At 42.1% G+C, this 13,757-nt stretch overlaps 1 protein-coding gene across 2 annotated transcripts; it reads left to right on the top strand.

The window, feature by feature from the left end:
* Positions 1-703: 703 nt before the first annotated feature.
* Positions 704-2,086, top strand: LOC126801679 (LOB domain-containing protein 15). 2 transcript variants are annotated; one of them, XM_050529101.1, is made up of 3 exons: positions 704-839; positions 1,190-1,469; positions 1,564-2,086. In XM_050529101.1, the coding sequence occupies exons 2-3, from the start codon at positions 1,278-1,280 to the stop codon at positions 1,978-1,980; spliced, it is 609 nt and encodes a 202-aa protein (XP_050385058.1). In that variant the 5' UTR covers positions 704-839; positions 1,190-1,277; the 3' UTR covers positions 1,981-2,086. The 2 variants fall into 2 exon arrangements, with proteins under 2 accessions (XP_050385058.1, XP_050385057.1); XM_050529100.1 differs by lacking the exon at positions 704-839 and adding an exon at positions 848-1,087.
* Positions 2,087-13,757: the final 11,671 nt, after the last annotated feature.

Below are 13,757 nucleotides of genomic sequence, written 5' to 3'. Positions count from 1 at the left end.
TAAATTATTGAATAATTCTGTCATCTGCATAATATATGTAATTATTCCTCCGATCTCCTCTAATACAGTTATGAATCTTGTTTTGTAAAACACATAATGCTTTCACTATATATCGAAACTACTCGGTAAATTATACTGATCAAGGCTTATTAATTAGTGTATAGGATGTTGCCATGCATCAAGCTAAGATACACCTCTGGTGTTTAACAGCTTTTGGTTCATTTTGTCTAAAAATTCTCAAGGTAAATCAAAATTTTCCTAATTTTTGCTTATTATTTATTTCCAAAACTAACGTATTACTGAAAGAAGCCTCCCATGATTCTACCACTTTCAATATTATTATAATTACTAGCTAATGCTTACATACATACATATATATATATATATATAATTATCAATCTCAATATCTAGAACTTAAGTGAAATAGGGCTCGATTAATATATCGGATTCCTGAGAATGAAGCAAAGACTAGCACCACATGCCTGGCATGAAATTGATCAAAAATACTCGAAAAGATTCTGTGAAGTCAAAATCCATTTAAGGGTTCACACGTGAGCGGTGGGAAGTCACAGCTATACTACATTACCGGTCTTCTCTCACTATCTCCCTCTCTCTCTCTCTCTCTCTCTCTCTCTCTCTCTCTCTCTCTCTCTCACCATTGATGTTGCTTCAGACTCATCAGAGAGCTGATCTGATGAAGAACTATAACTCCTCAAATCCTCGTACATCAATTTAACAGATTCAAATCATCATTTCTCCACCAACAAACAAACTAAATTCAATTCGTGATCGACTTTCCTTCCCACTACCACTCGATCAGTCTCTTCAAAATCCATTTGGTCTGTTTCTTTCTTTTATATAAAACCTTGGTGTTAATACTTAATATAACACTAGCTATATATATAGCAAGTGGACCAACTTTTTCTCTTCTGATATCTTGGCTTTGAAGTACACTCTTTTGTACGCTCTTATTTTACAATTCCAACCTTATAGCTACAGCCCTCTCCTTATTTATCTTCTTCTGCCTCTTTTTCTTTCCTTCTTTGGCAACACAGACATCGGAGCATGCCTGAATGTCCAGGGAAAGGTTATAACATTCTATTATATGCTTTCACTCCTTTTGCTTTTCTTCAAATGATGTTGAGGATTTTCGCTGATGGATTTTGTGGATTTCTTCACTTGTATGCAGGGAGAGATTTGATTTTGATGAGATAGGGAAGAAGCTGAAGAGAGAAATAGATGCTTCTAATTCTTCTTCAGTTCATCACCATCATCAGATGGGAAGAAGACACATGTTGGGTCCTCCCGGAACCCTAAACACGATCACGCCGTGTGCAGCCTGCAAGCTCTTGAGAAGAAGATGCGCACAAGAATGCCCCTTCTCTCCGTACTTCTCTCCCCACGAGCCACAGAAGTTCGCCTCCGTCCACAAAGTGTTTGGCGCTAGCAATGTCTCCAAGATGCTCATGGTAATTAAACGGACGAAACACTGTCGTAGCATTCGGTATACAATTTTTTTTTAGTGAGTCTAGAGTGTTTAACTTCAGGGTTTCAACTTTTTAGGAGGTGCCGGAGAGCCAAAGAGCCGACGCGGCTAATAGTCTTGTGTACGAGGCGAACGTGAGGCTAAGAGATCCGGTGTATGGATGCATGGGGGCGATATCGGCTTTGCAGCAGCAAGTTCAATCTTTACAAACTGAGCTTAATGCTGTGAGGGGTGAAATACTCAAGTACAAATATAGGGAAGCAAATCTCATGGATCCTTCTTCTCATCATTATCATCATCATCATCAAGTGACAGCTCTGTTCTCTTCTACTTCAGGGGGAGCTGTTTCGGTGGCTTCCCTCCCACCGTCCACACAGCCGCCGCCGCCGCCTCCTCTCCCTCCTACTTCCTCCTCCTCATCTATGTACACTCAACCCAACAGTGCCACCGACTATAGCACCCTTTCAAGTGAAAATGTTTCTTACTTTGGTTAATTGAGATTCTAATTAAGTAGACTGATCGATTGAATTAAAAGAACAATCCCATTTAATTTTCTTACCATGAGGAATCAAGAATAAAATGACATGACTGAATTATATATATTGATCTTCGTCTTAATGCTTTTGGGTATTTAAGTTTCTTACTTACTTGTTTTGATTCATATTGTCCATATATAATTGAATAAATAATTTGCCTGTGGACTCTAGACATTGTTTGTGGTAATGTTCCTATCTTCGTGTTATGTTAGATCAAGTAAGTTCTTGTCCACCTATTTATCTACGTATTACTATATATCGTAATTGAACGGCAACTAAAATTAAACTTTTTAGTCTTTCATGCAATTATGAAGTCACTGATATCTCTGTGGTGTTGTTATGTATCTGGGATTAATGGATTTAATGGTACTGCATTTCTGGACCAAAACTTATAATGGTACTCGAAAATATATGTATTTTGAATTTTGTACGTACTATCCTTCGAACATCAGTAATTTCCGTCAGTAACAAGTGGTTCTCACTTCATTAATCAGTACAGTAGGGAACATATTTCATGTATGCAATATAAGATATAAACTAGTATCACCAATTCACCATCATGCATGAAGTAGTTTTCTTCCGAAGGAAAACTGTTTTAAGGGAAAATCGACTAATCGAGCCTAATATATTGACACTGAGCCAGTAATCATACACATAATTAAGTATAAGTTGATTAGTTTTGAGTGTACGTCATCACCACGAGTTAATGCCAAGGCAGTGGTAGCTAGCTAGCTAGCTAGTTGGTAGTGGTAGCTACACATTTTTAATTTTAGTTATCAGAACAATCAATGTATGAGTTATATAACAACAAGGGGTTCCCCAAAAACAAATCGAATTAGAACAAAAACATACAATTACTACAAGGACAGGTAATCTTCATCAACAGAGATATACATGCAAACACCTGAAACATGTACCTAAAGCTTTGAACTTTAGACCTAGCCTTATCCAACATATACAAGGCAGCAATATATATACATGCAGAGCCTAGTTAGGACAGTTCATGATGTAAATTACTATCCGAAACTGGTAGGTAAAACCAATTTGCCCCTAAATTTTCTTCTGCATGTAAACCTTTTCATCAAGCATATATATTCATCAACAACTGGCATTCGGATTATATTCTTGGACTTGGAACAGATTGATGAGGTAAATTAGCTAGGGGTTACCTGAATGAGAGACTTGGTTGCAATTGATTAATTGTTCCGATTGGGTGTTAGGTTTGCAAAAAGTTGGTTCTGTAAAAACAAGTTCGTATAATCCAGACGACAATGCATACAGATATGTTGCTATTTAGTGAAGTTTCAGCATATAATAATTGAAGTAGATCCATGTATGTATTTGTTGGATGGTCAATGGTCTTGCCAGCTGGAGCTAGCTTTAAGCAGAATATTTTTCTCAAACCCTTGCAGTTCTAGTTTCCTTGGCGTGAGGATTTCAATCCAAATTGAAGGGCGAAAGATATAGGTACCTGAATCAATTACATAAGCATAATATACCTCAACAGAATTTCAATAAATATATCCTACATATAAATATCTAGCTAGCTAGCTAGCTACTTCTTCTTTCGTCAATGTTTATTACATAAAGCTTTACGCAATATACAAACTCTCTTATATATATGTGCTTAAGTTTTGGTCTCCTTCATATCGAGTATCTAGAAGCAAGATGGCGATGGATTTGGTCCTAAGTCATAGTTGCTTAGGATAGTGGTTTCTTATTTTGTCTTCATCCAACTTACCTTTGATCTCGTTGAATCATTTCCTATGTCGAAAATAATTTCAAGGAATAATGTACGTGATCGATCTTTTCTTCTCCATATGCTTCCAAATTACTGTTTTATATACGGATATATGCCGCCTAATTTATACGTACAGCAAGATGTTGCAAATAGTTTTAAAACCAATGGAATCAAGTCAGTATATGATGATGAAGTAAAGTCCATTATTAACTAAGCAAATGAAGTTAATTGATTAATTGAAGTATATGAGAGGCTATGACTGGATCGCTTATATCTTGATATATGATGGTCGAAGGCTCTGATTTGTTATTTTCAAGTTTCTCAAACTCGAACCTATCAATGTCCATGTGAGTAGAGGATTCCCAACGTCTAGTATCTATTCACTTAACAGTCATGCATGCTTAGATCTCACTCAATATCTTTGCAAACAATTTGATGAATGATATTCGTCGTTAACTAGCTAGTAAATAAGGGATCAAATCTCTTCAGAAAACTCTTATATTTTTTGTCCATCAAACACATTATGTTCGCGATGCGTATTCATAGATTCAAATATATTTATCATCAGCGATATTATGTGGTACAAAACGGGATATACTCATCATCAGACATTTCAGACACTCTTTTCAATTGAGTAATTAATTATGACAAATGAGAGAGTTCTGAGAACCTTGCGAGCTTCGTTACAACTTTAGTTTCTGTAGATTTACCAGGTCGGTGGAAGTTTGCTATCCAGCAGACATGCATCGATCTCACAGGACCAAATGACACTTAGCTCTCAAATTTCCCTCAATTGAAGCTGCAGCGTAGTCCTGCTTAACTTATAAGTTTTACTTATAAGTGGTAAATATATTAATGTATCAGATGCTTACGGATGCCTTTAAATTAGTTAAATCGTTGCAGGGGCTAATAAAATTTATCAACATGCAGTCTAATTATATAAACCCTGTAAATTCAGAAACAAAATAGTAACTTATGAAATTGTGATAATATACGATTTTTTCTCACAACACAATGAACATATAAATAATTTGACCCATGTTTCCCTCTCTGTATAGCACATGGTTTTGCCCTCAAATCTCGAGGGCAAAAATCGAAGGATATATTTAGTTATATACTAGCTAAGATGTAGCTGTAAATGTCATGCAGAATATTTGTACAGGTTAATATATAAGGGTTATAGCAGATACCCAGCTACAGAGAAATATCGATCACAAAATAATGAAACCCTAGTCTCTCGGCGCGGGAATATTGGCAATTAAACTAATTAGACTAGAACAGAGTGGACGGAGTTCATATTGTAACATGTTGATAGACACTTGTTGAACTGAATCTCAAACCAATATACATGTCACATTCCTGAAATTTCGAATGATAAAAATTTGAATTCGAAGTCATGAAAACTCTAAAACAATCTCAAATATATTGAAATCATCTTATAATAACAGTGTATCGAAACTGAGTCCACAACTCGACTTAGTCGACTTGAATAATACATAACTGTTTGAGGATGAATTACTTGTATATTATTGAATGATATGGGGGCCTATATATAGGCATTTACAACACCACAATCCCGTAGGATTCGGAGTCCTAATCTACTACGGAGATGCTAATCTATCTCCTAACAGGAAACCTATTAGGCTAAGACACACACAAGGGTAGAATAGTAATTCTCCCGGAACACTCCCCCTTGTGTCGCATGCCTAGGTTGCATGGTGCACACATCGTTGCCTCGGTAAAAACCTTGTCAAGCAAAACAAAAACCTCTTGGGTAAAACAAAAGCTTGATCGAAGGGAAAAAGAGCACAACGCACCAACTACTTAAGGATCTTAACATGTGATGTAGACTCCCCCTGAAGTCTACCAAACTCTAGTGTTCCGATAAACGACGCATGCCAATGCTCTTCACATGTTTCACAAAAGTAGATTTAGGCAAAGACTTGGTGAAAAAATCCGCAACATTGGATTCTGAACTCACTTGATTGATCTGAACATTCAAGAACTTCTGTTGTTGAACATTGTAGAAGAACTTAGGCGAAATATGCTTGGTGTTGTCTCCCTTGATGAAACCTAACTTCGTCTGCTCTATGCAAGCAGCATTATCTTCATAAATGCACGTAGGTTGATCAGTTGTAGAGACTAATCCACAAGAATCACGAATATGGCGAACAAGTGATCGTAGCCAAACACATTCTTTCACTGCTTCATGGAGAGCGATGATCTCCGCGTGATTCGAAGAAGTAGCAACAAGAGATTGCTTTGTGGATCTCCAAGATATCGCCGTATTCCCAATGGTAAACACATAACCGGTTTGAGAACGAGCCTTGTGAGGGTCAGAGAGGTACCCTGCGTCGGCATAACCAACTAACAAGTTGTTTGGAGTCTTTGCATCGGGGGAAAGAGCTGCACGGGACCGGTGGCTGCTCTCGGCACCGCGCACGGTCTCCACGCCATGGCGGCCGGCGGCGTCGCTGCGGCGTACGGCGGCAAGGCCGGGGTCGGCGACGGCGGTGGTGTGGGGAGATACCGTGGCGGTGTTCTCTCTGCAATAGGGGTAGAACAATCCCATGTCAAGGGAACCTTTCAAGTATCGAAACAAATGCTTGATTCCATTCCAATGACGTAGCGTAGGTGCGGAGCTAAATCTAGCCAATAAGTTCACTGCGAAAGATATGTCCGGTCTAGTGCATTGAGCAAGATACAATAGTGCCCCAATCGCACTAAGGTATGGAACTTCAATACCAAGAACGTCTTCATCATCCTCTTTAGGACGGAAGGGATCCTTCTTGATATCTAGACTTCGGACGACCATGGGAGTAGACAATGGACTGCATAGATCCATATTGAAACGTCGAAGCATCTTCTGCGTGTAATTTGACTGATGCACTAAGATGCCGTCGGCCCTATGCACAAGCTCAAGGCCGAGACAGAATTTCGTCCTCCCTAGGTCTTTCATCTCAAATTCCGACTTCAGATAAGACACGGTCTCTTCAATCTCATCAAGAGTACCGATTATGTTCATGTCATCAACGTAGACCGCAACGATGACGAATCCGGAATTTGTCTTTCGTATGAACACGCATGGGCATAGTTCATCATTCTTGTAACCCCTTCTCACCAAGTATTAATGCAACCGATTGTACCACATTCTTCCGGATTGCTTTAACCCGTACAACGAACGACGTAATCTGACTGCATGAGCACTCCGTGGTCTGGAGGCACTTGATGGAGGTAAAGGTAGTCCCTCAGGAGCTTTCATGTATATCTCTGCGTCAAGATCCCCATAGAGATAAGCTGTGACCACATCCATAAGCTGCATGTTTAGTCTTTCGGACACTACCAGACTAATAAGGTAGCGGAAGGTAATGATGTCCATAACAGGAGAATAAGTCTCTTCATAGTCAATACCAGGTCGTTGTGAGAATCCTTGCGCCACGAGTCTTGCCTTATAACGCACGATCTCGTTCATCTCATTACGCTTACGAACGAAGACCCATTTATGTCCAACAGGTTTGACATCTCTTGGAGTCAATTCAACCTTTCCGAAGACTTCTCGCTTCGCTAATGAGTCAAGTTCTGCCTGGATTGCTTCCTTCCACTTCGGCCAATCTGCTCTGCGTTCGCATTCAGCTACAGAGCGAGGTTCAACGTCGTCTTCAGATATGATCTCAAGTGCGACGGAATAAGCGAAAACGTCATCAATGCATGTGGTGGCTCGGTTTCGGACCGACTGCTCACTTGTGTAGTTCACTGAGATTTCGTTGTTCTCTGGCATCAAACAAGGTTCCATAGCGTCCCACGGAAACACTTGAGTTGATTCATGGACATAGCTGTAATCAGAGACAACTTCATACGATGGTGATTCATCGTTGATGACGCGCTGTGCCTTAGTCATTCGCTTCTTTCTAGGTTTTGAATCCTTAGAGTTTATCGGTCTTCCCCTTTTTCTTTGAGGAGCCGAGGCCGAAGCTGCTCCATGCCGGGCCATCTCGGCATCGTCGCCACAAGGGGCGCCGGCAACACCACGGCGTACGGTGGTGCCGCCGTCGGCCTCCGTCCCACTGTCAGGGGCGGTGCCGGTACGTTCGCAGCGGGTATGTTTGATCTCGTCACTTTAGCAATATCTACAAAGCCGTCGGGCATCGAATCCGCGACTTTCTGGAGGTCGATAATGCGTTGCACTTCTAACTCACTTTGAGCAGTGCGGGGATCATAATGAGACATAGTGGGGACACACCACGTCAATTCCTGACGTTCATTTGGAATGATAACATTCCCATCTCCCCCTAACGACGGGAAGCATGTCTCATCAAAGTGACAATCTGCAAATCTTGCAGTAAAGAGATCTCCGGTGGTTGGTTCTAAGTAGCGGACAATCGTTGGGGAATTATAGCCAACATAGATACCTAATCGTCTCTGAGGACCCATCTTAGTACGCAGCGGAGGCGTAATAGGCACATAAACGGCGCAACCAAAGATGCGTAAGTGTGAAATATTGGGTTCGTAACCAGTTACCATCTGGTATGCACTAAACGCTTGGTTAGCCGCGGGTCGGAAACGAATAAGTGTCGCTGCATGCAACACTGCATATCCCCACGCAGAGACCGGCAGGTTAGTACCCATAACCATTGCCCGAGCAACAAGCTGAATACGCTTGATGGTAGCCTCTGCTAGACCGTTCTGTGAATGAACATGAGGAACGGGATGTTCAACTTCGATCCCAATAGACATGCAGTAATCATCAAAAGTTTTGGAGGTGAATTCTCCAGCATTATCCAAACGAATGGATTTGATAGTATAATCGGGGTGGTGAGCCCGAAGTTTGATGATCTCAGCTAATAACTTAGCAAATGCAGCATTCCTTGTGGATAGCAATGCGACGTGTGACCAACGCGTCGATGCATCAACCAATACCATAAAATATCGAAAAGGTCCGCATTCTGGTTGAATAGGTCCACAAATGTCACCTTGGATACGTTGTAAGAATGGAATGTTCTCGGTTGAAGCCTTAGCAAAAGAAGGACTTCCTTGAAATTTAGCAAGAGAACAAGCTTTGCAAAACGAGCGATTGGCATCAGAAATTGCCATGGAGGCATGTGAAAGCACGGGAGGCATCACAAGCTCCTGTGAAGGAGGGGATGCCGCCACCGACGGCATGAAAGCCGTGGAGCTGCCGAGTGAGGCATGCTCGGCCTCACCATGCGGTGCATGGGTCGGCACGGCCTCACCGTGCGGAGCACGGGTGAGGTGATCCTCCAATCGCTTTCGGGACTTGAAAAATGGATGACCATGTGAATTCTTAAGAATTCTAATCATCATATCACGTCCAGGGTGCCCAAGACGGGCATGCCAAAGCATATAAGAGTCCGAATCACAAAAGTTGCGTTCAACCGCATATGATTCAAAGATCCGAATGGAAGTAAGATACAAACCATTCCCAAGACTCTTCATCTTCTCTAAGATGCGGCGATAGCCTGCGTTCTCAGAGGTAACGCAAAGATATTCCTCTCCATTCTCAACATAAGTATCGAGGTGAAAACCATTGGCACGTATGTCCTTAAAACTTAGCAAGGTGCGGGGAGACTTCGGCGCATAAAGAGCGTCTACGATGTTAAGAGTCGTACCATTAGGCAACATGAAAGAAGCAGTGCCTCTTCCTTGAATGATGGATTTCGAGCCAATCATTGTAGTCATCGAAGAAGTCGAAAACACTAGATCCGTGAACAACTGCCTGTGCCGTAGGACAGTGTGGGTGGTTCCGCAATCAGCTAGACATTCGATTTCACCGCGGGACATCTACAAAATGACAATTAAGAGAGTCAGCGACACGGGAACAATTCTATACAATACGCCGTAGGATATTGTAAGAAAGGGAATCGGAACAAAGCGCGATTCCATCGAATGTATCACATGGCAATAGTACTACATTCTTCAACTAAAGAGTTGGAAATCATGGTATTGAAGCAGTGAAATACCAAATAGTAAACGAGGGTGGTAGAAACCATCCAATAATGGTGTGGAAACACACACAAAGAGTACCGGTGAGTGCATATAACGGACTTGGAGAAAACCGGAAAAACAAACCGGAAAACCATGTCAAAAGAACTCTAAACCGGGTGAATTTTGGACGAGGAAAACGTGGCAGCAGGGGCTGCTGCAATATGCCGGAAGAATCACGAGAAAACGACGAAAAATCGTCGAAAAACTCGGTGGAAAACCGCCGACACCTATTGCCGGAAAAACTGGCCGGCGGCTGTCGAAACTGGCCGGTATGGAGGCCGGGACTTTAGGTCCGACAGGGGACGCCGGCAGGGACCGAGTGGCGGTGCCGGAAACGCCGGGAAATGGCCGGAATACGGCGAATACGCCGGCAAAACGTGCCGGAAACGCCGGAATAGTAACCGGGGCCGGCCAAGGCAAAACGACGTCGTTTTCGACGTTCCGAGGTTCGTTTTCCGAATTTTAAGTTCCAAATTCACAATGTAGTGCTATTGAGGTCCCATGTAACCCAAAAGCGTCCAATTTAAAAACAACGTGAGTTGCACACGTTGATCATCATGCTAAGTGTCGGATAAATAAAATTCTCAAAGAGATCGTCTTGTAAGCAAGAAGTGAGAAATTTTATTGAATGCCAATCTTTAATACATCACACATGAACTTCTAATTCCAAAATCAAAAGACTATTACAAAGTCAATGAAAATAACAATGGCGGTCGGCCATAACGATACTTGAATCATAAAGCTAAAGAAGCTAAAACGACTAATCAAAGTCGGGAGTATCCATGGTAGCAACCGGAGGCCTAGCTTTAGAAGCAAGGGGCTCGGGTTTCATGGAGATATGGTGAGTCTCGATCTCATGGTCCTCATCCACATGGTTCGATTCGGGTTGTAGAAACTTCTTGTAGGCGGAGTAAGCCTTGATCATCTCTTTGCTAGCGCGACAATCGCGATTAAAGTGCTTAAAGGAGCCACATTTGAAGCATGGAGACTTGCCATTACCGGAAGTGGAGGCATTAGGAGGTGCACGGCCTCCTTGGAGTGTGGGACGGGGACGGCCTCCCCCTGAGGGTGCGGCGCCGCCACCATCACGGGTCCATGTATTGGACCGAGGCCGAGATCGGCCTTGTTGCCTCCCACTACGAGAGTTGTTATTTTGGTGCTGATATGGAGCGTTCCTTGATTGATTCTTTTGCTTAGGAGCTTTCCCATAGTTAGCCTGTGGCGTAGAAATTCTTTTAGTGCCAACAGGTCTATTGTTGTTGTTGAGGAGAATTTCAGAATGTCTCTCCTTCTTAGCTAAGAGTGCCATTAAGTCGGCAAAAGACCGGATCTTCCCTTCTTCTACATGAGTGCGGTACGTATGAGCTTGAACCTCATAGTTGATTGGAAACGTGTCCAATGTCTTATTGAGAAGATCTAGGTCGGTCTTAATGACACCAACGGTGCCAAGATCGGATTGCAAGCATAGCATATCCTGATTGAAATCATCCACTCTCTTATAGTCCAATAGACGGATGTTATCCCATCTAACGGTCAATTCAGGAAGAAGCTTATCATGAACGTTGTTGTACCGCAAGCGTAGTTTGTCCCATAATTCTTTAGGATCTTTTACGTTCAAGTATTGCCTCTTGAGAGTTGCATGGATGTGACGTCTCATAAAGATGAGAGTCTGAGTCTTAGCCATAGGTGGGAAATCAGCAGGAGGGTCGGCAAACATGCCTTCAATCCCTCGGCTCTCAAACGCGAGTTCCATGTCGGAAACCCAGCGGTGGTATTCCTTTCCTTCTAGATCAAGAAGGCCAAATTCCGGTCGAGATGGCGATGACATCTACAAAACGAATACGGAATCGATTAGATTCAAGTATAATAGGAATTAGAAGGGGTGACGTATATGGTCACAAGAAAAAATCGATGCAAGCGGCGATACTCATGATCGCACCCAAAACAGCGGTGCACTCAGGCGACCACACGAAAATCGATTAACTTCCCTTTCAAAACAATCGTGACTCCCCCAGGACCGTCACACAGAAAACATCGACCAAGAGGGGAAACCCATCCCTCTATAGTCTCATCGGCGTTATAAGAAAGGCCGGAATTAAGAAAAGAAGAAGGCTAATAGCGCCCGATATAATATATCTATACGTTCAAAAGCGGGAACGTTTATAAAAATTTACCTTGGAAGGTTTGTAGTATACGGGAGTAGCTTCTCTTGAGCGAAGTCCTTGCTTGTGACTTTCACGTCTCTTGCGTGAATATGCGGGAGGAGCAATTTTGAATGCTTTGAGGCGAGCAGCAGGTGCGGCGAACGGCGAGCAGCGAGTGCGGCGAGCGGCGAGCGGCGAATGCGGCGAGCGGCGAATGCGGCGAGCGGCGAATGCGGCGAACGGCGAGCGGCGAATGCGGCGAGCGGCGAATGCGGCGAACGGCGAGCGGCGAATGCGGCGAACGGCGAGCGGTGAATGCGGCGAGCGGCGAGCAGCAGGGCTGCGGAGCTTGCGAGGGGCAGGGGCTGCGAGGGCAGGCAGGGGCTGCGGCGGCAGGGGGGGCTGCGGCGGCGGCAGGAGGCAGCGGCGGGAAGAAGAGAAAAAAAATTTCGGAAGGCTCTAAAAGATTCAGGGTTTTTGGGCCTCGTGCTGATAACGTGTTTGAGGATGAATTACTTGTATATTATTGAATGATATGGGGGCCTATATATAGGCATTTACAACACCACAATCCCGTAGGATTCGGAGTCCTAATCTACTACGGAGATGCTAATCTATCTCCTAACAGGAAACCTATTAGGCTAAGACACACACAAGGGTAGAATAGTAATTCTCCCGGAACAATAACCAGTTTATACCTCAATATTATAACCAATAGAAATGTAAAATTCACTCAATCCTCACCACAAACAGAAGAAAGAAATCTTCAGAGTAAGTCCTTCGAATCTACTAATCTCCACATGTAGAACTATCCTCTACACCATTAAAATGGTGCACCGGGATTGTAAACACAAACCCGGTAAACTTTTCAGTCCGTATGAGTAAACCAACAGTATAACATACATCGCATATCAAGAAAATATGACAGATAACATTTAAAGACAAACGTACTCATTAACACTGGGCAACTCATTTGTTACCCAATATCATTTAAAAATATGTGTAATCATGAGACACTGTGCAACCCATTTGTTACCCAAAATCATTTAAAAACATGGGTACTCATGGGACCCAGCTACCCATATGTTATCCCTCATGCAATACAGCGACAGACACTGGGCAATCCATCTGTTATCCAATATCACTCAAAAATATAGGTACTCATGAGACCCAGGTAACCCATCTGTTACACCTCATGCAGTACACCGACAGACAAACTAGAGCTCTAACTGAATTGTAACCGACACCTGGCCAAGGCTTGGTTTCGACTACTGTCAACAACGTCTGAACACTAGAAAACGTTTTAACAAGACTCAATGTTAAAACCACGTACAATAACAATCCACACGTGTTATTGTACTATAAACAAGCGACTCTTGCACAACAATATGAATATAGTCACAACATTATAATCTCACATTTGAAATAAAACGAAACATTATATAATATAGCAACTCATATATATGTATCGTATTTACCATTTTCGTACACATACACAACTCATTATATTATATAAATGTCACAGTTCACTCTCTTTTTAATAATTCAAAAATATAAGTCACCGCTAATGGTAGACTTGTTATAGTGAGATTTACTCATATTCACCATAGTCCATAATCACTAAAAACTTTTTAAAATCATTTATTAAAATAGTGTTTCACTTACCAATAAACTGTAGACGATCAAATTCACGTAATTTAAACCAAAACATATTTTTATAAGCTAGTGATGTAACAACAGTTATCATTATCTTCGGCGCCGTTTTGTTTTGAGAGATTGGGCCTCAACTATTTGACACTCTTTTATCCCTCCACGCTATTCCTTTTTGGCTTGGAGAATTCTCAATA

This window comes from Argentina anserina, chromosome 7, assembly GCF_933775445.1.
Source record: "Argentina anserina chromosome 7, drPotAnse1.1, whole genome shotgun sequence".
In the NCBI taxonomy this organism is placed as follows: Eukaryota; Viridiplantae; Streptophyta; class Magnoliopsida; order Rosales; family Rosaceae; genus Argentina; species Argentina anserina.
The sequence above is the reverse complement of the archived record's forward strand: the minus strand, read 5'-3'. Positions and strand labels throughout refer to the sequence as shown.